General features: G+C 43.2%; 1 protein-coding gene across 17 annotated transcripts in view; it reads right to left on the reverse strand.

Moving 5' to 3' along the window:
- Window positions 1-24433, reverse strand: part of EHBP1 (EH domain binding protein 1) — a 213889-nt gene that overhangs the window by 158465 nt on the left and 30991 nt on the right. For all 17 annotated transcript variants that reach the window (XM_080584712.1, XM_080584705.1, XM_080584719.1 and 14 more), the window contains exons 4-5: window positions 16061-16156; window positions 6076-6129 (exon numbers count right to left, since the gene is read on the reverse strand). In XM_080584712.1, coding sequence (XP_080440838.1) covers window positions 6076-6129; window positions 16061-16156 — 150 coding nt within the window. The remainder of the gene's footprint in view (window positions 1-6075; window positions 6130-16060; window positions 16157-24433) is intronic.

The following is a 24433-nucleotide window of genomic DNA, read 5'->3' on the forward strand; positions in this document are numbered from 1 at the left end:
CAGGAGACTCCTCTGCTCCAGGACATCTGTTCTACACCAGGAGCAGTCACTCGCTGCACAGGCCCGTCTCCTGCCCCTTGCAGATCCTGGCTTTTAGTTACAACTGCTTACACATGCTACCATGTAGTCTGGATGAGAGATATTGATTTGTTATGAAAGATGCTGGATCAGGTCTGCAAATTATAAAATGCAGGCAAGGTCTTCTGCCCTGCTTCCCCCATAAACAGACCACCAGCCAATCAAGACAAAGATTCCTGCAAGTTTTGCTCCAAGACCCTAATCTTGGAGATTCCTGGACTAGAACAAAGTGCTAAATATTTAATGTAAGCAAAAACAAAAAGCAAAACAAGTTTTCTGATTCTCTATTAAATTTAAAGCAGAGCAAGTGTGAGGTGGCTGACAAAGCAGCATTTAATTCCCAGCTATATCTAGACCAGAATACCCAGCCTAATTTACACAGACAGTCAGTCACAGTTCACATAATCACATACAGCAGAATATGACAGTGGAATTAAAGGACCAGGAAAGCATGTCTGAACCACGAGCTTCCTATTCTAAATGTATTAAAGGCAGACGTTTAATTCAGAAAAAGGCTAACCTGGTTGTTTCTTATTTTAAGCCAAAAATTTATTTCAAGCAGAAAATACAAAGTGAGTGATATAGCTTTTTTGATTACCTTTTTTTTAAATAAATCAAATAGCCAATTTAGACTTAAGCTTCCACATGCCACAAAGATGCACTAGAAGCGATAGCCAAGATTTTGAAATAAATTCTGATACAGCAACTGATCAGCAAACGAAGAATCGTCTTATTCCACATGCCAGTCTGTTTTTCCCCAGGTTCTTTTTGCAAACGGAGCTGACAGTACTCAGAATTTCAATTCAGTACGCTACACTGGTATTCACCTCCCAGCATTTATTTCCAGAAACAGGTGTGAAGTTTTTGACATCTAGCCTCACGCTTTTACTCCAATGTAAAGCAGAACTTGCTCTTGTGAAGTTACTGTAGCAACACTGGTATCATTGAAGGGAATTAAACAGCCAGTCTAAAAGTCTGATTTTACCAAAATTGTGGGCTAATTACTCCACAAATTCAGATGAGCTGGTATTTCTTGAAAAGCCTCATTTAGAAAATAACACATTCAAAGCTGCATCTGATGGAAGCTCCTGTCTTCCTAATACCTCATTTTATTGTATTGCATTTAAAATCAGTCACCTTTAATCCCAGGAACAAGCTCATTTCTACACTGTCCACCTGCCCTCTTTCCTATTACTTTCACATTATTTATCATCTTTATTTGTGTTGTCATATCTAAAACTAATGGATGGGCATTTTAGGACAGGAAGTAATCTCTCCGAACCTGTGAATGATGTAAGATGCTTTAGGGCATTCAAAATGAAAATTAATCATAAGCAATCACAGTACAGAATTTTTGGAGAAAGAAAACATAACAGAGCACTTGTTCTAATAAAATGAAACTAGATCATGTTAAATTTTCTGTAACTTTTTTTTTAACGTTTCTTTCATTTTGAGGCATTGCTCACATTTGAGCTGAGGATGGTTCAGAAGCCATGGTGGGTTAGGGCTCCTGAAGCTAAAGAAAAGCAGTGGACAGAAAGAAAACTCATCTTCCAGCTTAAGTTTATTATTCTTTATAACTGTTTGCTGTAGGCTACTTGAACGGAAAACTCTAAAACATCTGTTTTCTCACTGCAGCAGCTTTCTTGGACATTTTCCTGGAGAAACCACTTAAAATATCGTTATTGGTCAAGGGAGAAAAAATAACCAGAAGTAGGAATTTGTCTCACAGAATGATACACTCTTGAGATCTTACAAACACTGCCAAACTTGAAAGGCTGGCATCTAAAACAAGGAAACGTTTTCAGTAAGGCAGGGGTTTTTCTTCACCCTTCACTACCTAGATATTCAAAAAGGCACTATCAGAAAACAGTGGCCTAAAACAGGATGTCAGAAATGCTGAAAAAATCTCTAGAAAGGATAGGTGTGCAAGTGCATTCAGCTCCCAAGACCTCAGTACACGAACAGCCTGGAAATTTGGGGCAATGCTTTGCCCCACAGGTGACGATGTGCAGGCAGAGCTGGGTGCTGGTCCCTGGAAGCCACGGGCAGCACAAGCAGAGGATGCTGAACACTCACCTACACAAATGGTCCTTTAAAAGACAATGCTAATGATCTGCTAATGCGATGAAGGGAAACAAAATCCCGTGTGTAACCACTATCACATCATTGTGGGTGATTAGTCAGAAGCAAGAATAACGAAAGGGAGCTTCCAGACGCGCAGAAAGCAGAATCTGTTCTCCATATCCGTAATGGGTAAGGCAAGAAATAGCAACCCAAAACTGCATCAACGGATTCCCAGCAGTGAGGGCAATGAAACATTGAAACGTGCTGCCTGGAGATGCTGCAGAGATCCCATCTTAAAAAGCTTTTAAGAAACAGTTTAGGCAAGTGTTTGTCTGGAATGACGCTGCAGGACAGACTGGGTAAAGCTGCCTCCAGCCCAAGCCGAGGCAAGTCTAGGAAAAAAGCTTCAAAAACAAACAAAAAAATGGTGGGACATTTTTCTCCATTCATCTGCAAAACAGAAAACTGGAAAAGTTGTTTCATAGACCAAATCTTTACCCACTGAAAAACTCCTATGAGCTTTTCAATTCCATTTAAGAATGTAGAAGGAATCGGTCTCCAAGGCCATCAGCAAGCAGGTAAATGTGAGTCCATCCTCAGTGCATGTGTTTGCATCCTTTCCTATACTCCTTGCAAAGTGAAGCTTTGGGCATGCTAGGGATTAAAATGACATTTTTCCATGACTTGAGCTACCTTTATTTTAGACAAAGTTTTTGCTGAAGTCAAAAAAAAGTCTTGTTGACTTCTTGTTGAAGGCAAAAAACTTCAACATATTAGGACCAGTTTAAAGTCAGAGGGGAAACAGCATATGCTCAAATTACCCTTCAGAGTAATGACAGAAAATCACTTACTCGATTTTTACATGAAAAGCAAGTAGACCCTGCCCACTGAATAAACTCATGCCAATCTGTAAGAGTTTGAAAGCCTTTTACCTCCTCACAGGATGAAGGAGTCTTACTCAGCTATGAATTTCTTGCTCTCCATCTTGCAACAACCAATACGAAGATCCAATATGATTATTCAGAAGAGTAACAAACCCAAGATAACTATCTCACGAAGAAGAGTCAGATAACCAAACAGAGTTTGCCTAAACAAAGATGCAATCTGAGACAGGAAAGCTCACAGTGAATATACAAAGAATGCAGCTGTGAAGGAGAGAAAAACATGGAAGAGAGCTATGGAAAAAGAATATTGACATGTAGATATTAACAAACCATGCTATGAACAAGGTATTTATGGATTAGACATTCAGGAGATGACAAAGGTTCACTTACTAGAATGCAAATACAGAGCAGCCAATGTGTTAAAAATAGTTTTAAAAAAATCAGAACATAAATGTACTTGCAAGACTAAAAGAACATAATAACTAAAAACCATAAATACCCTGCCTCATTTTCATTTACAGCATGATGATCTTGAACAAATCACCACATCTCACTGCTATTAAAACTTCACCTGGAAGTCTAGACTGATCCTGTTCTGAATTTGACAGCGTCTGCAAACAGACCTCAAACTTAAGCCGCATATCTGTTAGCTGATCCTTGCTCGGGCATGCTGAAGAAGCATTACAAAATGATTTTGGATGCTAACTTTTAATAATAATAATAAAAACCTCAAAATAAATATTTCAGCAGAGTTCAAAATAAATATCTTAGCAGGGTTCAAATTGCTTCATAACGGAAGAACATCCCTAAATGTTTAGCATCCTGCATTCTCAGTGTTGCTAACCAAAAAGGAAGGGAAGCCCTGCAGACTCTGAGGGCAGAGAACATATTTGGACAAAAAGGAAAGGCTCCCAAAGGACTGTAAACGTACCCTGCCCAAAGGTAACCTGTCCTTTCCCAATTCAGTGACAAATATTTTTCTTTAAGACCAGAAAAATGTTACATTAAGCCCGAAATTAGTAAATCAACAGTTTAGGAAGCAGGAAGATTAACCTCTCTCAGTTTTGATTGGTCTCTCAGTTCCCCAATGTTGAACAAGCAGGTGTTTTGTGCTCTGAAACGTCAACCAGCCATTGAATCAGACGTTACTTGCTGCAACAGATGAACATATTTTCATCCACCACTAAGTGGAGCTGTTACTCTTGGAAAAAAGTTTCTCCATAATTGCAAGTATATTTGCAGAGCAGATTTTGTTGGCAATATCTACAGCTTTCTGTAGGGGGGGCAGGGGGACCAAAAGCAACCAGTTTTATTGTTGTTTAAGGTCTCAATTTCTGCAGTAATGCTATTTAATAAACTGAGTATTTCTCAGTGCTGTTTAGATTAACTGCTCTAATCCAACAATAAGCATCTATCAGCAAACATTCGGCAGTTCTCATGGGATGAACTAATGGCATAACTGTGGTTGTAAAGAATAAGCCTGAACATAACAAGAGACTGCTCCGTAACTGATACCTACTGGAACCATTTCCATCTGCTTTGTCAGAGGCTGTGTGTTTTGGGGCACAGCAACCCAAGCAAAACCTCCCACCTTGCAAGTTGTTACTGCAGCTCAGTGAAGATCTGAGGCACAAAGTGAGAACGGCATGCATCAGGCGTCTTGCTGCCGCCTCTAGACATCATCCAACAACATATGAAAAAGCCACGTGCAAGGAATGTGAAGTCTATATGTGCACTATAAACTTCTGAAAAAAGTCTGCTGCAACGTCACAGGAAATCCAGCTATACCCAGAGGGGTTGACTGAGACATATACTGACATTGTTTTATCCAGAGCAACTTGTACAGTGACAATTGGTGATGGAGACTTCCCTGATTAAAATAAACTGAGATAGAAAAGGAAACTCCAGGAAGCAGTAACTAAACTGTGTTTTGTGTTCCCAAGTCCCATAAACGAAAATAGAAACATGACATTTAAAAGCAAAGTATAAATTGCACTTGGCTGTCAGCCCTTTTAAATGATCGGTCACTGGCAGTCAGAATAAACCTTTGCTTTCAACACCCAAATCACTTCTGATATCAAAAGAAAGAAAAAGCAGCTGTTTTTTTTTTAAGGCAAAATAACTGTAACAGGCAAATTCCATTGCTTTTGCATACCTCAGTGCTCCAACTCTGACATTACTGCAACTCGGTATACGAGCATTTTTTAAAGCTACAAAAATAAAAACTAAATTGAGTTACTGAGAAACAGACCAGAATGAAACTATATTAATGAGACATAAACTTGGGGTTGCAGTCCAATGTGGAGGACAGAACAGAAAAAAGGAGCTCACGAAGCACTTGCTCCACGTAACATTAAGCCCTGCCATTTGGCAAAGCCTGTTGTTTGCACAGCCCTCAGGAGCTCGGCTCTATGGGAAGCTGTGGGAGCTCACGGCTCCTCTAGGCTGAGCTTCACAGGAACCACCTTTTTGGGTTTTGCTGGGCACACACCGCAGCCCTCGTGCAGCTCCATGCAAGACAGGGATCCCAGAGAGCACGGGCACGTCATGCTTCTCTTGCTCTTTTCTAAGGCAACAACTGCTAGTCCCACCTCTCCACCCTGCGTTATAAAACGCAGATGACAAAACTTCCCAAGTGGCATTCAAAACAGAGAAGGGTGCGCTGCAGAGCGAGATGTACAGATGTCACAGCCCAGCTCGGACTTGTTCACTCCCCAGCTCATAGAAAAATAATGTGTCATAACCCATAAAACCATGAGTCATAATCCAGCTCTAACTTGTTTACTCCAGTGCTCACACAAAATGATGCAAAGACGACTGATGCTTACAGGGAGAGAACTTAAGCAGTGCGGTACCCTGCCCCACTTACCTATACTTAACCAGGACGTAAGAATGGGCATTTTAATAAGCCTTCATTACTGTGGAACAAGGTTTTACCGTGTCTCAGCCGCCCAAATTTTACTCAAGCCTCTTCCAGCATTTGGACACCTTTTCATTATTAATCATTGTCTCACATGTATAAAAAAAACATAACATTCCAGCTTACATTCTCTATGACAAACGTCCATTCTTTGTCTTCAAACTCTTCAGCATGGGGATCCTAGAAAAACAAACCAGAGAACTTAAGTCTAAAAATAATCCAGGGTGCCACAGAGAGAAATTCAGCCAAGATTTTAATACACTCATAGAAATATTTTTACCCACTGAAGATGATGGAGGGAAATATTTCAGCTAGGAGGTAGGCTTCAACAGATGTCAAGGAGATGACAAACAAGTTGGTGTAAAACTGCCAAGGATTTAATAAAGCCTCCTACGGATACACACACGAGGTTTCTTCTGATATATGCCCGTAATTTTATTTCCTTTCATCCCAGGCAAAGAATAAACAAATGTCACTTGAATTCTTACATTCCACCTTCCAGTAAGTACAACACATCCACATCTCGCAGAGAACTGTGGAGGAAGGTGCTGCTCCTCCCTGGCATGAGAAGGCACCCACCTACAGCAAGCATCCAAACCATCGTCCCCACCACCTCATGCTCAAAGCATGAGCGGAGATCCAGAGCCATAGCTTCAGCTGAGCACCGCGCTTCACTGCAGATTACTTAGACACCTGTCCTTCCTTCACAATGCTTCTATTACATTACACTCAAGGAACAACAACTGTTTTCACCAACAGGAAGACGAATAATGGGTTTCACAGATTTGGCATTTATTTCCAATTTCACGAGCTCTTAGTGCAGTGGTGTAGTCTACATCGTGTTGTCTGAAATCAAGATAATGTCAGAAAATGTAAGTCATCCCCTTCATGCCTTTATCAAGGATCTTACCTTAAGAAATATGTATATATTTTAATGTCATTAATTTATCATCCAGTCATACTTCTGAGCAGCTATAACAAAGTAATGTTCTCTTGCAAGGAACGTAACTTCAGCCTTTCTTCCTAACAGGAAGAGTCATTTTGCTATACCTCAATTTTATCCCATTATGTCTGGTTACAGGAAACCCCTCAACTACTCATTTGCCTCTGACACTTGCATGCTTTAGATAATTGCAGATAAACGTCACTCCCCTATAACTGCCTTCATCACACTCGGTGAGATCCCTCAGTACCCCCAGAGTTTTCGTGCTTCTGCCTGAAGTCCATTGATGACACTACATTAATTCTGTCTTGCTGCTGTAAATTAAGACAATGGATCGAGAGACTTTGCTTCTGCCTTGTGTATCTGCAGTGGTGCCCTCCTTCCTTCCCTCCCAGGACACTACAAGTCTCACGTTCAATCATTACAGCCTTATCTGAGTATCACCTTATTCGGGTCTTTGCTTTAACTAGCAAGTTACCCCTAGTTTTGCCTTCAAGTCTGACATGCAGTCATTACAGGGACTGTAACCCAGTACGAGAAATAATGCTCTTTAACTAGCTCTCATCAAACACACAAAAAATTTAGAAAACAGGAAGTTTACAGCATAAACAACTCCAGAAAAGAACAGTCATTTTCCTTCTCCAGCGCTCAAAATAGTTGGAAAAGAGTGCTCTTAAATACGCCTCCTCTTTGACTGAACTACAATAAAATCCAAGAGGACAACTATCACCTTATCCCCTCCAGCGCAGTGCTTCCAACAAAATCCAGCAAAGAGAGTTTGCTGCTGGGTGCAGCCCCTGTAAAACACCGGCTCTTCACGCAGCAGCAGTGCCACTGGGCATCAACCACGCTCACAGGGCGAATTCAGCCTTGGGCACCAGCATTAGCTGCGTATTTTACAGCCACGTCCACAGGTGTCGTGCGCAATACCCATTTTTAAACGTACTGCTCCAGCAATGGCATGCAGTTTCAATAAAAACCATGGTACTAGAAATTGATATCAAAATCTGATATGATTTCTTTTGCTATATGAGTAAACCTCAATAGATTAAAAATCACAGTAATTTGAATGCTACAAATGAGTGTAAAAACATATTGTACCACTAGCCTTAAAGACAGAAGTGCAGCTAGATACATACAATAAGATACCTAGGTATCTCCATGTTCCAATTAACATACTTGTAAATATCAGATTATGTAATCATACATCCATCACGTTAATCAGCTTTGTGCAGTTCTGCATTATGTAAATAAAGAGCACACTACCTGCTGCTTTGCTGTATCTCACATCAATTCCAACGATATCATTTTCTGTAATCCAGCTATTAAATACTTATCATTTTCACAAGTTAACCTGGGGCAACTACCTTTTTGTTTAATTGCTTCCTCTGATACAGCATAAAACGACATAATGAGATTTAATAGGATCATTAATCACTTCAGGTTTAATATGCTACTCCTTAATATGTGACTAAACTCTTAAAGAGTTCATCTTGCTCAATTTTCTTCATAACTTCCAAAACCTATTAAGGCAAGCTTGCAGGTTTCCATAAAACTCCTTGCAAACTCAGGGCCTGGTATTTTATCCTAGGTAACAAACCAAGCACTTGTTATTTTGTCCATGCAAGACGACAATCTATAAAGAAAAACTAAGCCCTTCTATTGATGGCATTAATGCTGATTCCCACCTCTGAAGGCCACAGAATCAGGTGCTCTGCTGTACACTTCTGATAATCTGATAGAGCAAAATCATACTGTATATCAAAGAGACTTCTCACTGCTTAACATGCTAGCGTGTACTTTACAGAGAAGCGAACACCTCAAGAAAGTTAAACCCAGTCTATTACCCCCGGATACCAATTACACAGAACAAAAAAGAAAAGTGAAAAACTTCAAGGGCTTCTCTAACGAACAACCAAAAATCCAGCTGGCATGAAGCATGCTAAGACTTGGACACTTTGTGTACGTGTAAGGTATTTCAGATTTAAACATAAATATGTTCTTTGTTATTAAAGAGCCACATTTCTTGTTAGTCTTAAAATGACTCAGAAACATAAAGCCCCAAATAAGCTTATACAGATCAGCCTTGGCATTTAGTTGCAATAGACAAGTAAGCAGCTTCACTCTTCTCACTAAAATGCTTTTAGGAGAAATCCAGGGAGCAGCACACATTGTCCTATTTCTAGCTAATTTACAACTCGATTATGTGGTTAGCATTAGCAGATATGACTATAATTAACCCTACAATAGTTTCTGTTGCAACCACCATTCCACCCTTTGGGCTAACACTTCCATGTGTGGCCTCTATAAAAACGATGCCTTTATAAATCTGCCTAATTCTTTGGCTTATTTTGGATTTGCAGGGGGTAAATACCAGTAAAAAGCATAACAGCACGTACTTCCCTCATTATTGCAGGGCTAACCCCTAACTCTATATGCAGTTCCCACACAAAACTCAAGTGATGAATGCAGCAAACTATCATTTGAGGGCTGTACAGCTGACTACTTCCTAGGAAAAATAGCACTGCTGTGCGAAGAATCACCCTAGTAGTAACAACTATTACAGCCTTTCAAGTTTTCACCATGTGAAAGTCCTCCCAGATAACACAGCACACAAAACCCCACCTCACCTGCAAGCAGATGCAGCTCATCACTGAAAACGTGCAGCTGGAAACACCTGATGACAAGAGTTACAGACAGACCTCACTCCCCTGCTCCCTCCTGAAAGCAAATGCTAATGAAAATCACCTAAAAAGCTCAAGGAACAAACAGTGTAATATTCTTCTCAGGCTGAAACTGCCTCAATACCATCGCTACCTTACTAACACAGAAGGAGCACGAGGAGGCAAGAGCCAAATGGATAGTTCTCTAACAATCTCTTGCAGAAGCACAGCTACACTCCATCCAAGATTTATTGCACTTTTACCTCGAATTGAAAACTGTATTTGGGTGAATGGATTAGAAGACTCGCCATTTCTTCTCAATATCATTATTTTTTTAAATCACCATTCTCAGTATCAAGAAATGGGGCTCATTTTCTTGTTTTTCTTTCCACACACATTAACCTCTCAGTATGATGCTCTTTTTTGGCATCTTCAACTAAGTTTTGGAGCCTTCTTCCCCCTCAGCCCTTCCTTTTTCTTCGCTCTGGCAAGCAGATGATCTTAGCGCTCAAAAGAGATGCTTTGGTGGGAAACCAAGAGTAGGGAACTGTGCAAAGGAGAGAAGATCACCTTACAGCTCTCCTACAGTGAGATACCCATTAGATATCCTCAGACAACCATGTTCCCCACTCCCTTCTCAAAGTCAGTGGAGCATTTGGGTCCACCAGCTGAAGCCTAGCCATATCGTGCTTACCTGGGAACTCTCAACTACCTTCCTAGAGGTACGCTGACCCTCAACTCAATCCCAGAAACCTTCCTCTGCATTCCCACCCATCAGCCTCTTTCTGCACCTCTATTCTGCCCATCCACGCGCCAACTGCCATAAAACAGCCAGTCCTTCTGTGCTAGGGCAAAAGGAAAGCAACGAGACACCTGTGCATCCCATTTTTCCTGGTTTTTACCAGGTCATCACCAGCCCATTCTTCAAGGGGCTTTGCCGAGGAGATGCTTTCTACAGGGTGGGAAGTGGTTTCAGAAGACTGAGCGAAGTTTACCCATCTCCAGTAATAGTTTAAAAGTTATCTTCACAGTTATTGCTGCTTCTCTCATAACAGAAATGAAAGAAAGGTACTGGCAAACAAGGGACTGCTGCTCCTCCTGAGCAGCAGCCAGAGCAGGTGGGGAAAATCTTCAGACTGTTAGCATCTGCTGCATTCCTCCGTCCTTCCCCATGCCTCCTCCCTAAGCTTTCCTGGCTTTTGAAGCTTGTCTTTCAATTATATCACTTCATACCAGCCTTAATCTTCGGTCTTTCTTCTGGGGGAATAAAAGGACTTAAGGCCTGTCATGCTGAATCAGATCAAGCGATGACGGGGTTTGATCTTCCTCTGCCAGTAACCTCCAGCAGATGCTCTGGGTACTCCAACATCTGTCTTCAGTGGTTGTAGTTGGCTGTTTGAAGCTGCAGAAGCCTCAAAATTTGACCCAATTCTTGTCACTTCCAATGTTGTTTGCAGAGGCCCGATTAGTCTAGAAACATCACACACAGCTCTGGTCAGCTCCTGTTCAGCTGAGCTTCCAGAAGGCAGCGAGCACCAAACAGACCTGTCCCTGTGCATTGCTACTCCAAGCTCACACTTGCCTGTACAGCCTCTGGACTAGAAAGACAACAAGGTTGACTTTTTCTTTTAACTCCAGTTTTACAGTTAGTGCCCACACTAACCCCGGTATTAAATTTAGTAAGCAAATGGAATTTTGCATTTCTCACATCCCTGAGGCTTATGACTTTTATACCTGATACACAACATCTTATCTTGTCTATGTGGCTGTTTCTTCTCTTATGGATTAACCTCCCAGGAGTCAGGTGAAACCACTGCTCTCTCCTGAGCAGAAACAAGTATCTTCTGAACCAGGGCTTCACTCTTCACTTCTAGCGAATGGTGTTACGGAAGGCTTTTTTCTCTTAAGAAAGACTGGCTACATTGGAAGGTAATGCTAGTGAAATAAAGGCATTAGTTTATAGCAAGGTAAATTACGTGACTTTGAGTGTGATGTATAACAAATCTATCAACTTGATGGAAAAAAGCCACCAAGGAGGAGAAGCAGCTTTTTCAGTTAGATTTTGATTATGACAAAGGAACTATGTACCACGTGTCAGCTGAAAAATGACTGTCCTGTGTGGTACTACGGGACATCTAGATCTGTAGAAAGCTAGTGGGCTGCCTGTTAATCTCGGAGTAGAAAATACTAGGGTGTTTCACAAACAAAATATATCACATGCATTACTGCTTGTTTCTGAAAATAACTGATGACAAGCATACTAGTCAGCTGTCCTTATTTTTTAATATCTGAAGTTATAAACTTAAGTTTCTCTCTACATATATATATATATATATATATATTCAGCCTCAAACAAAGCCAAAGTTACAGAATTTCCCCCAACACATTTGCCCTTCTGCCTCAGTGAACCTACTTTTCCCTCTTCCAGCTGCCCCACGGCCCCCCAAAACTGCAGGAGGTGATCTGTACAGCAAACTCCTCGAGGACTGCGAGCCACACGACACACACCACCCCCTTCAGATTGCTGGGGAAAGGTGGGATTTCAGGAACAGCCCAGAAGCTGACAACAGCTCCACCACTGTGGGATGGGGCTGGCATCTCTGGATTACCTGGCACTGCTAACCTCATCTACTAACCTCCCATGTGATTTATCCAGAGACATATGTGGGGATGGGAATACTTTCAACCACTACAAGTCTCCTTTCGACGTCTATTTTATTCTTATTTTACTCTGCCTTTTAAAGTGTCTTTCTTCCCAACTTTGAAACGAAGAGCTGGTGATCTTCCCTGCTGTTGCAACAGCGCACTGGTGGGACAAACCATGTGTATTACTGACAGAACGAGTGCTTTTTGTAACCCAGTGAAGCAAAGTCCACGCTTCCTCTCAATGAACAAACATATTAGCTTTGGAAGCTCCTTGGCTTTTAAGCTAGAAAATAATGACCTTGCAATTTAAATCTTCATGGTGCAATCGACATTCACTTGGCTTTGCTAAGAGCATTGGCCTCACCTGAGGCAGAAAAAAAATCTCATTTAAAATCTCTCTAAGGTAATATAGGTGCGTGTTTGTACATAAGAACACAAGCAAATATACATGGTTTCACATATGACAGTTAAACCTTGTTTATGCAGGGACTCTAAAAATGAACTTCTGGAGTGCTACCATGGCAACAATGAAAAATGTGAATTCAGTGCGCTTTTCTGGCATTTGGGGATCTTTCTATGAAAGCACTACAAATCACAGACTTAAAATGCACAATAGGTTTGTTCTTTAACAGTGCCTCTTTCTTCCCATTTTGGTTGGGAAATCCAAGGCATAACCAAACAGCAACGTACAGCGCAGCAGAGAAAGCAGGGACATTTTCAGAACAAATGGAATTTTTTATGTAATTAGCACTTCAGCTGGCTGGCTGGACAGGAGCTAGAGCTAGCTAGGGGAGGCTGAATCAGTATATCCATTTGATGCTTTTTCCCTACATGACTCCAGAGCATTCTAAAGTTTTACCAGAGATCCAAACTTAAGGGAAAAGAAAAAGTTTATTTATTTGAAGTGAAAATTTTCAAAATGAAGGTTATTGTCTCTTCAATACTTGCTCTGCTTGAATTACAGATACATGGTTGGCAACAAGCTAACACCCAAAATAGGGATGTGCAGATAATGCCAAGTATCTTGTCTGCTGACCCATCACAACTGCTTCACTAGCCAGCTCTCAAGTGTCCACAGGTGACTACTGAAGAGGATATTCTTAACATTCTCATCAGCACTTGAAACCTCAACTTATCTCCTAATCCCACCAGCAACACGTTTCAACAGCCACTTACAAATGCACAGCCACTACTGTGTGAATCATTTCCCCAAACACGTAGCTGTCTATTTTGGAGTCTGCTCTTTCCCGTCCCTGCACTTCCATTTCAAACAGCACCACTGCACTAATTTGTTATCTGTGATTGCTACAAAGCTCTGTCGGAGCAACCTGCTCCCATCAGGAGGCTCTGCCAGCCTGGACGTGGAGCCAGCAGCTTGCCTTAGCTTCTCAGGCTGTAGCGAAAGGGGACAGCCACTGCTTGTTAAACAACAAGACCATGTTAAGTGCAGTTATTGCGAAGTGATAAATGTTCAGCACTCACTCTTCTTCACAGGGAAGTGGCTCCTGAAGGGGCTTTTACAGAACTGCAAAGTGAGCCACCTCTTTTCCTGAGCTTTCCTGCTCCTTTTAGCCTCCCCCCTTCCAGAGGAGGAAACGATATAAATACCTGGCTTGGAAGTCAGCTCCCAAAACAGCTGCTGCAGTCTGCTATTACATGCTTCTCTTTGCACTCCTCCAGCACTGGCCAGCCAATCCATCAACCCTGCAGAAAATAGCTATTTCCTTTTGACTGTCTTTGCCCAGAACATACCAGCTGCACAAAGAGCAGCTCTCCAGGTGTGAGGACAGAGCCCACACTAGAGCCCAAGTGCTGTGGTAGCGCTGAGCCAAGCGGCCGCAGCATAAGCCGTGCTGACACCACGCTGCCTGCAGTCATTCCTCGCTCGTGGCCATTCATCCAGGCAGGCTGCTGTGCCCACAGAGATAAGTGCTTCTGGTGCGTTACCCAGCCTGCTCGAGAGGCTCTGCTCTGTAACACACCTGTGTCTCCTCGCAGAGAGAAAAAGGGGGTTGGGGCACTTCCAGGCACTCTCGCTGGAGGAGCCTGAGGAGCTGTTAGAGCAGACTTATGCAAGAGCTGCCTAAGACTATGGCACTTCTTTTATAATCAAAGTATTGAGATCAAGCAAAACTTGTGCTCGTTCCCCTCGGTGCGTACCGTTACCAGCACACAAAGCCTCTGGGGTTTCTCACACTCCTTCCTCTCCTCCCAGACCAACCTTTGTGATGGACAGGACAGAGACAGACTCGTTTCTGGGGAGAGCAGGAGGGGAGGATGTCCAGCAAACAGCTCTGTCTGGAGAGGCACAGCGCAGGGCAAGTTCAGGCTGTAGTAACACCTGACACTGGCTCCTTCCCTCCCCTCGCTGCCTGCTGCCAGCCTCGCACTACAACATGCAGCCCTTCAGCACCACAGCTAGGAATGAAAAGGCAGCGTGGGACCGCAGAAGGGTGGGAGATGCTTGTATTGCACAGCCACTGCATCACCCCACTGCACTCAAATGAAACTTCAGGTCCAACTCTTCACGTAACACGTTATTGCACACACGTTCAATAATTGTGTACATTTCTGCTTCACTTTACATGTTAAAAATATTAAGTAACGTCTAACGCATTACATAACCATATTCAGCTTATACAGACACGCAGCGTGGTCACTTAATGGTCTTAAACATCTTAATCCAAGCAGAGGCCCTTGAAGCATGCAAAGGCAAACAATTTTTGCTAGTGAACTTTTGAACCTCAGCTGAAGACTATGCGTCTGCTACAAAGAGAGACAAATTTATGATAGCGTCACCAGCAGCCCAGGAAATTTCTTTTCATTGGCCGTGCAAGGACAAAAAAACATATAGGAGAGAACCCCCCCGCCCTTTTAAGCTTAATGAACCAAGTAATAAATTCACATTTGTGAATTTAGTGACTAACTAGAAGCTACCTCTAAGTAGTTTTTCAGGGATGAAGTCCCCAGACCAGACATATAAATACTACTAATTGGAAAAAAATGTTACTGCTGCCCTAAACTCTAAATTATAAATGAGGACAGCCAAAATGTAGCTGGAGACACTAGATAAAAGAATGAGAAAGAGCTAACAGAATGAAAATCCCAGAAGAAAACCCTCTGCCTCCTGGGCAACCTCCTGTGCTGTCACACATCCAAAGCTGCATTTTTTCTTTATGCAGAAAGGACTCTGTCCAACAATATTTGGGAATTAAATTCTAGCATAACAACCAATTTCTCTCATTGCTTTGCAGCCACAAACTTTTTTTTTTTTTAATAGAACAAATGCAGCCCCTTAAAAACATCCCCTGCAAAACCTGAAATTCCCTTTACTGCTCAAATACTCCGAATCCACTCTTAAGATTGAGCTAAGGTAAGTAGTGCGACGTTTGTGTGACATACCAAATACTGTGAAATTTGAAGCTGGATCCTGTTCCCTAATCAAGGGCGTAAGAAATAGGGTCACTGCACTGCAGCTGAACAAGGAAGTCTAGAAATGCTTGTGCTTTGATGACTTCTGGCTTATAGTATTTAAAGAAAACCAACCAGACTAAACCTTTCCCAAGCACTTGCACACGTACTACGTGCATACTCACACACGTACTAAAGTCAGTGCCAACGACTAGCTGTAAGCAGCTCAATGGGATAATTTAATGTGTTAACTAAACTGCAAAAGCAAGCTTTGGCAGGGCACAGACCATCCTTCTCTCCTGGATTTAAGCTGTGGACCTAAGGTTGTGCAGTTAACGACTTAAACTCACAAACATTAGGCCTTTGTGAACATAAGATGATATTTCCAATATGATTTTTTTTTTAAAGTTGCTTATGAAATAGGAAAGATGATGCTTCAAAAACATACCTTAAAAAGCGTCACAGTAATTTCAACATTTTCAGGAACAGGCCATACGACCACTCCACGGTACGGGTTTTTGATTCCGGGCTGCCAGCTATGAGCCTACAGAAAGAAAAGGAACAGTTGTCTTAAACCCATTATAGAAGTGCTGACTCGACTACCACGGGACCCAGCACGTGCAGACAGAGCTAACAAGTCACCAATTCCAAAAAAGCAGCTCTCTTAAACATATGACTCCACAGAAAACTGTAAAGGATTAAGAATGATAAGCAAGGAAACCCAAACCACTAGCAAGAGTTTTTCCAGTGAACTGAAGCTGTTCCTTACAAGGTCCTAAGCTCTGGTCTTTAAGTACACAGCAGGACGCTCAAAGTCTTTCAGAAAATCAAGTCTGTAAGGACAGAGCTTCTGTAACAAGTTGAGCTTTATTTTGGTTTTACCCAGATGAGGGAACGTTTTATTTAAAGAAAATATGATGAGTGCAGCACACAGTGCAAGGCATGGCCATCTTTAGACTTAGAGCCAAAAGAGACTTTTGAGAAAACACCAAACAACGGTTTATAACACAGATTACATGCTACTACAACATGGAAATCCTTAAGAATTAATATGCTGGGGTACCTACACCTGGAAGGATCATTTAAAAACATAGCAAAATAGACTGAGAACTTGCTTAGCTTTGAGCTTCAGTTTGGGTTGATGCCTGATTGATGCTGAAATTTTAACAGCTGGTCCTGAAAAATGCCAGGTGCAAGTATTTCTGTTTCAGAGCAAGTATCCTTTTTTTTTTTTCCCAAGCTTAACTTAATCCCTTCTGTGATGCTGTAAAACACAAGAGGGATGGCTGCTGATGCACAAGTGACTGCTGAGCAGCCAGGGCGTTATTAAAGGTCTGTTCAAGTTTCATTAGGAAAGAATGAACAATATCACTACTGCTCTGAAGCCAATTAACCAGACTTTTTTAAAAAAAAAAAAACAAAAAACACTAGTGCATCACTGCTCATTAGTTTTATACTCCTTTCAACACTCAGATCTTCAGATTACAACCCCCTGTTTGCTGGTAAAAGGTTAGCAGAGCTTGCCCCTCAGGTTCTCGGGTACCCTAAGGTTTTATCTGGGCAACTTTAAACACGAGCTTGCTACATCAAGGTGGGAAGGAAAGGTGTGAGGCAGCCCTATTCAGGCACCTAAAGGAAGTTCTTCTCCACTGCTGTGTGCTGTGAGCAGCAGGTACTCAATGCTGGTTTCCCACAGCACACACCTGCTGCCATGAGCCCTCCTGCACTCAGCTGGGCATCACCAGAGCCCGCAGCATCAGCACACCGCGGGTGAGGAGCGGAGGGATGAAGGAGAGGCAGAGGAGCTGGACAGAGATGTGAGGCTGAACTTTGCTAGCTCTCTTGTGATTTATCGCAGATTTTCGCCACCTTTGGTGTTCTGCTTAAAAGCCCAGCTCCTACAAATCCCAATTTTCAGAATTAGGCAGAAATTTTGGCGAGTTTCTATGCTTTGTGCTTGCAGAATAAATTTAAATAACAGGACCTGGGGCATCTGAAGAAAGAAGGGAAAAAGCAGCAACCTGAGAACCCAATTCCTAGAATTTTAATCCCATGAATTTCAATCCAATATCATCATTCTTAGCCAAGCCTGGGTGAGCTTTGGAATAAATGAGCAAACTACGCCATTCATAGCTTTACCCCGCAAGTGCATCTTACAAGAAAAAGTTGCTTTACAAGCAGCAGGACAGAGCACAGTAGTTTTCACAAAACTGCTGGGGACTCACGGCACCTCTGGAAGCTGTCCTTTTATAATAGCTGTGGCTGACACTGACACACACCAAACTTTTGATGCCCAAGGTCCAGGCATGGACAGCCTGCTCAGCTGAGAACCATGTTTATAAAAAAAAAACTAGAAAATGAGCACTCACTGGTGCACGCAAAGCTTTAGTTCAAGAGCTTTCCCAGCACTGCCTCCCACCAGGAGAGCTAGAAACAGATGATACACACACACACAGATATATATATATGCTTTTTCTGTCACTGTGACAAGCGTGTCACCAAAAGCAACAACCAAGAGACAAGCCCTAGCTAATGAGCCTTTAGAGCAAAGCTGTTCTGTGATCAGCTGAATGTTATTAAACCCTCCTTTGGCTTTGAAAAAGAAATACTGTGCCACACGAACAGCATGACAGAGAAAGGTAACATCAAAACTACATCTAGGTTGTCAGGAAGGGGAAAGGGAAAAAAAGAAAAAAAAAGGGGAGAACCCCAGCAGAAGTGCTAAGAGCTCAACAATAACTTAAAAATTAACATGGCAAGCGTTATCCCAATGCAATTTCCTCTCATCACGTGTCTGAAGCCAAGGAAGCAGAAGTGGTCAGACAGGAGCACCTCAGGTGCTCCCCTCTCCAGCCACGGCTCCAAACCCCGAGGGACAAAAGCCACGGCCTGGACAGAGGAGCAGAAATACTCTGCTGTGTGCCAGGTGAAAAGCAACTACTCCCTTCTTCTGCCACTGGAAAAGGAGAGGAAAAGTTGTTGTGTGAAAGCTGGTTTTAAACAAGGAAACTGGAGCTATGGGAGGGGTTGCTGAAATACCCTATAAATAGGCTCGGACTGTGACTGACATCCTACTGTGTCGTTCTGGCACTGAGCGGATGACTGTTGAGGGATAAAGCTGTTTAAAACAGGACCTGAAGGTGATCCTACAGACTGCCACGGGCACTTTGGTCTGCCCAGTTTTGAGATCTTTCCCCAGCTCTCTCTCTAAAATGACGACGGTTACAATCCAGATGGCTTGCTCCTCAATCTCCTCATCCGTGCTGCCGGGAACATCACAACTGTCCCGCTCTGTTTGAGCTGGCGAGATAAACTTGACGCCTCTGTGGTTTTAGCCTCTGATTCCAACAGGAAGGGAAGAATCTTTAAAAATAGATTGAATTTAGCAACTTCCAGGGCCAGATAAGCAATATGTCCAATGCTCCTCTGAAAGTGGATAATGCACAGACAACACACCAAAGGGCTTACGCACAAAACTACTGGCACTCTTGCATACTCAATCTGCTCTCAAGCAGTCAATAATTTCCAGAACCATTCAAGAAAACGCTCTGGCACTTGTGCAAGCTCTCAACATTTAGTAACACCTAAGCCATTATCAGCAAGGTACAGTCACTCCACTCTTGGTAAGCCTGCACTCTCCAGTTGTGTGGAACAGCAGAGCATCAAACACCACTCTCACCCCCTCCACAGGTTAGACAAACTCAACTTTTGCTCTCCAGTGGTTTCTTCTGGGGAGCACAGAGTGGAGTTGAATGTAAAAGCAGCATTTCCCTGCACTGCTGAAACAACTGTACCAGAAAGTAAAACGTTCTAGAAGACCGAAGGAGCTCTAGGTAGTTCCTTATACGGATATACGCTGACCAGACAAAGGAAACTGAGAACAGCTCACGTGAAGTTTGCCTTTACTATATCACCCTCCCTTAAAATTACCCACCAGGGGCTGACCTTGACCATAAGAAACCATTTCCTGCTCTTGGCAGGCAAACCTGGCCAACAGCAATTAGCACAGGTCCCAGAAAAGATGACGACGTTGTACTTGTGTCTTGCAAAGCTGTCCATTTCCATGAAACTTGGTACAAGCCAGGTATTGTCATAAATGTTGTTTTGGAGCAGAGTGCTAAATCTAAAAGCTAGCTATTATCAATTCTCTGTAAAATAAGTAAGTGTATATTCAGTGTCACCTTACGAGGAGGAAGGGAGAGACAGCAAAAACAACATACCGAAATCCACCAACCCCCTATCAGAAATTGTTAGTCAATTCCTGAAAAAAACTCATGAGACTGAAGCTAATCCTTCCTTATAGTCACTGCTCGGATGTTGAGATTAAAACCGCAAACAGAACAATCTTTTAAATCTAAATGAAAGAGATAAAAGGGAAGTCAGTCCCAATCAAGGACTTTGGTTTCAAACACGAAGTTAATGAATACCACCAGCAGCTGCTCATCACTTCACCAGGAGGAAGATAAGGCAGAGGCAGGCAAGTGGGCTAATGTTGTGGAGATTACTTCCCCAGCTGCCACGTGTAGGGGATTTCATGACCTGGCACATATGCCACTGATGTCACAATCCCCTCTGCTCACTGCTGAGCACAGTTTTCCATCTTTACAAAATTTATTTCCTGACCTTTCACAGGCAAAATGTTAAGTAATCACAAAAGCCTATACTGTGAGACCCCTGTGCGGTCCTAGGGCTGACCACAGTATTTTAACCTGCTGTGAATTCTGGAATAGTTTATATGTATGAATGAAAAATATGTTCCTATGGTCAAGCCCTCCGTATTGTTGTTTAGAAGCTAACGTCAGAACCAGACCTACCATTGCTCCTCACCTGGAGTTCCAGGAGGGGCTTTACCGCAGGTCAGTAAGCTCTTACTTTTCCTTCCCTGATAAAATTTTTTGCCAATTGCCTAAGATCAGTACAGGAGGAAAAGAAAAAAAGAAATACAAGGTAAAAAACACCTCTTCTACTTGTCTCTGTGGCAGGCTAAGATGTAAGAGCCACATAGGAGCTGGCTCTAGTAGTACTTCGGGCAGCTCAGCTTGTAAGGCAGTCCCTCTTCTTCAGCATTATCCAGGCACAACACTTAAGAAGAGGAAAAAATTTTCCTGACTACTTCACTGAAAGAGGAGGAACTGACCAGCCAGGCCCTTCATCCCGTGCCTCACTGCCAGCAGAGCACCTTGCTGCGATTTGCTCCGTGGGGCGAGCCCCACGAGGTCAGCGCCATCCTGCTGCCAGCAGGCCCGCTGTGAAAGGGACGGACCGGAAAAAGCTGCCGGATCCGTTCCCACACCAAAGGGAACCTCAACAGGCAGCCTACGAGTGATCCGGTCTTCTTTCGTACCACAGCTCAGCATCACAAAGGGAAGAGGCAAATTAAAGGCCGTGCCACAACCCGCATCCCATGATCATCTTGAAATCGCTGTGCTCGGCCCTCCAGTTAAAGGGGCTGGCTACCAGAACAACACTCCCGTCCCAATCCCGCCCTCGGGATGCAGTCCAAAAAGCCAAGCACGTGCCAAAGAAGAAAGTTTAAAGCCCTGCAAACACCAGAAGGCTTTCATGTAACCCACTGCTGTTGGTCTCCATTAGAAGTGGGAGGGGACACGAGCAGACCTTCCCACGCATTTCCACGAGCACGCCTTCCCACAAATATCTTCAATTCATCAACGTGCACATCTCACAAACGTTACTACACTTCTACATATTGCTGCTAAAAAGCTACATGACTGCTACGTTTGGAAAATGAACAAAAACCAGTCTGCAGAAAGCCACTTTGCTAACACTGGGCTAGCTGCTCAAGCTTCATTTGACTCAGGCACATTCTTGACACATCCCTTAAATACATGATTCATGCCGTCTCTTTCACCAAACCTTGCCTTCTTCACTGCCCAGCACAGATGATGCTCGGTTAAGCAGCAGCACGTCAATCTCCCCTTCTTTTCATGCAGTTTCTGGCCTCACCTATACAGAAAACTGAATGCAGTTATTTTTCTCAAGTTTTTTTTTCTAGGACATCCATCCCTTTTAGTCACTGCACCTCCAAACGTCACCAAAGTTTCATTTTAGGGGATCCCTGGAGAACAGGAGGGTGTTACAATTTACAAGCAAAGGAAGAATAGCCAGTTTCCATTAATTTTCATGGTCTGCTTAGATCAACTGCGGCCTTACTTTATAGGGACTAAGCATGAAACAACCTGTTTTGTTTTCCAGAGCATATGTTTTTCACTTCAACTGCAACGATGGCTGCTCAACACCACTGCAAGCCAGCTGCCGTGTCCTAGAAATCCAGCAGATGGAAAACCACCTCCAATGTGGCTGTAATATTCTACCTAGCCTCAGCCAGGAGCTCTGCAGCTGAGGATGCGACAAACCCAAATTCCCCACGGCAGCATTTTCCCGCATACCAGAGAGGCAGCCTCTTCTGTTCATGTCCTCCAACTCCTTCGACAAACACCCTCCGACTTCCTTACCAAGCAAGCAGTTTCACTCGCTGCTCGGTCGCCGTTCTCCCTAAGCGCTGGCTTAATGAGGAGGCGATGCTGTAGAAAAACAGTTCAGAGTTGCCTTATTAAAGGCTATATCATACACCTAAGAGCACGCACCAACCACGAGGGTGACTCAACCTAGTTTTGACTGCTTGCGTCTGCAATCCTACCTAACTTCCCTAATTTACTAATGAACCCCGAAGGCCCAGGGGTGCCATTACTGCACTGTGCTGGCCCCAGGCACTCAGCAGCACGTCCGAGTCACAACGTGCCTTTGTAACGCCGGACCGAGAAGCTGAGAGTAAGGGTTGGCACCTGGCAATGAAGCAGCCAGAAAAGGCAACAGATTGCCAAGGACAGCAACACTGGTGGCCCAACGGCTGCTTTACTGATGGCATGTCCTCGGAAAGCCAGGCAGACAGCTCTTGCTGACAACAAGGGATCCTTTCTACTCCCTACATATAGGCCCTTTTAGTTCCCACCCCTCTCCTTCTCTTGGCTCCGCTCTTACTGTTCAAGTCCTTTCCCCGTTCCCAGCGTTGTTTCTCCTCCCTATTTAAACAGCTTTCGAGAAACCTGCAGCAGAAACACTGGAATCACAGGACAGGCACCTTCTCTCAGCTTTGATACTGAAAGGATCTTTGAAGAATAATTCTGTCAGGCTCTCAGAAGCAAGTGTAAATTTGATTCTTCACAAGTGCCTAATTCCACCACAAGCCTGCTTGCGTTCACAGGAACAGCACAAAGTGCTTCCTTGACAGCACGGCAGCACCTTTCCAAACTGAAATTTCTTAGTTCAAAGCCTGGAAATGCAAGAGCATCTGAATGAAATAAACATATTTACAACATATTTTTCCTTGTTCTATGCTAGAACAAAGACATTCCTCCCCTGCTCAAAACAAGGGCAAGTCCAAAAACCCAGGGCCTAAGCAGCAGGGTGTAACAGGCCAGTGCGACAACCCCTGCCAGAGATTCCACCTTGCCTAAACCCTGGATGTTGAAGAAGGTACAGGAGAGCTCTGAAAAGCTGTTGCAAGCCCACCCGTGATTTAATTTTTAAATAATTAAAAGACTCGTAGAGTCCAGCCAAGGGCCGCAAAGGTGATTCAAGAAACTAGGGCATCTCTTGGAAGAGGAGAAACTGAACAGTCCCGGCTCAGCCTCCAGAACTGAAGGCCCAGGGGGACCTTGAAGGGAGAGAGAAGAGCCGGAGCCGGGCTCCCCTCAGCGGTGCCCAGTGCCAGGACAAGAGGCACAGACTGGAGCACAGGAGATTCCCCGACCATCTTGCAGCACTCCTGCACTGTGTGGGTGATGGCGCACTGGCATGGGATGCCCAGAGATGTGGAGTATTCAACCTTGAAGATCTTCAAAAGCTGTCTGGACTTGGTCCTGGGCAGGCAGCTGTAGGTGGCCCTGCTGGTGGACAAGGCACCTCCAGAGGTCCCCTCCAACCTCAGGCATTCTGCAAGTCTGGTACTGATCTGGTAGGGACATCCCTCATTGTCACTGACTACAAGAAAAATGCAGAAAAGAAATCACAGCCTCTGAAGAAGTTTTTAGAGCAAAATCTCAACCATTTTCCTCCTCAAAGAAGCTTAAAAACACAGAAAATTATTAATACAATGTACTCTCTGCTCCCAGCGTCTGTCAAAAATAAAGTAAGAGGAAATATTCATTTGACTTGCTTCCAAGAAAGCAATTAGATGAAACAAATATGTTGAATTAAGTATTTTACTGGCAGGATGACTAAGAGATCAAGAACATTTATTGATCTGCAGTCTTGGACCCAAAAAGCTCAAATCGTATCAACCAACTGAACTTTAAAATTAACTCTATCCTCTGTCAAGGCCTCAGGGCCACTCAACCTCTTTTTACGCACCTTTGTGGGATATTACTAGGCATTAATTAATTAATTAATTAGAGAGAGATTCTGAGTCTCGGGTAAATCTCCCGGTTTATCTGAGAGTTGCATCCGCTGCCAGGTTAGGAAGAGAAAGGACAGATGCAGGATGACATACACACCTTACAATTTCATGGCCTGACTGAAATGACCTCAGCCCAAAAGATCAGCTAGCGTGGGTAAATCCTCTCGGCTCAGTGAAACGTTACCCCTGGAGCCTACAGCATCATGCCCTTAACAGCATGGGCAAAAACCCAACACTTCACAAAGCTCCGCTGGACTTTGTCAGGCCTGCTGTTCCTGAACATCTCCTAGATCTCAACAAGCCAATTGTTCATGGACAAATATCCTGCTTTTCACTCAGCTTTTCCAGGTTATGGTGGTTGTGTAAATATTGAATTTACCATTCTACATTACCTTTTCTCTCTGT

This window comes from Anser brachyrhynchus (genome assembly GCF_964034855.1).
Source record: "Anser brachyrhynchus genome assembly, chromosome: 3".
Classification (NCBI taxonomy): Eukaryota; Metazoa; Chordata; class Aves; order Anseriformes; family Anatidae; genus Anser; species Anser brachyrhynchus.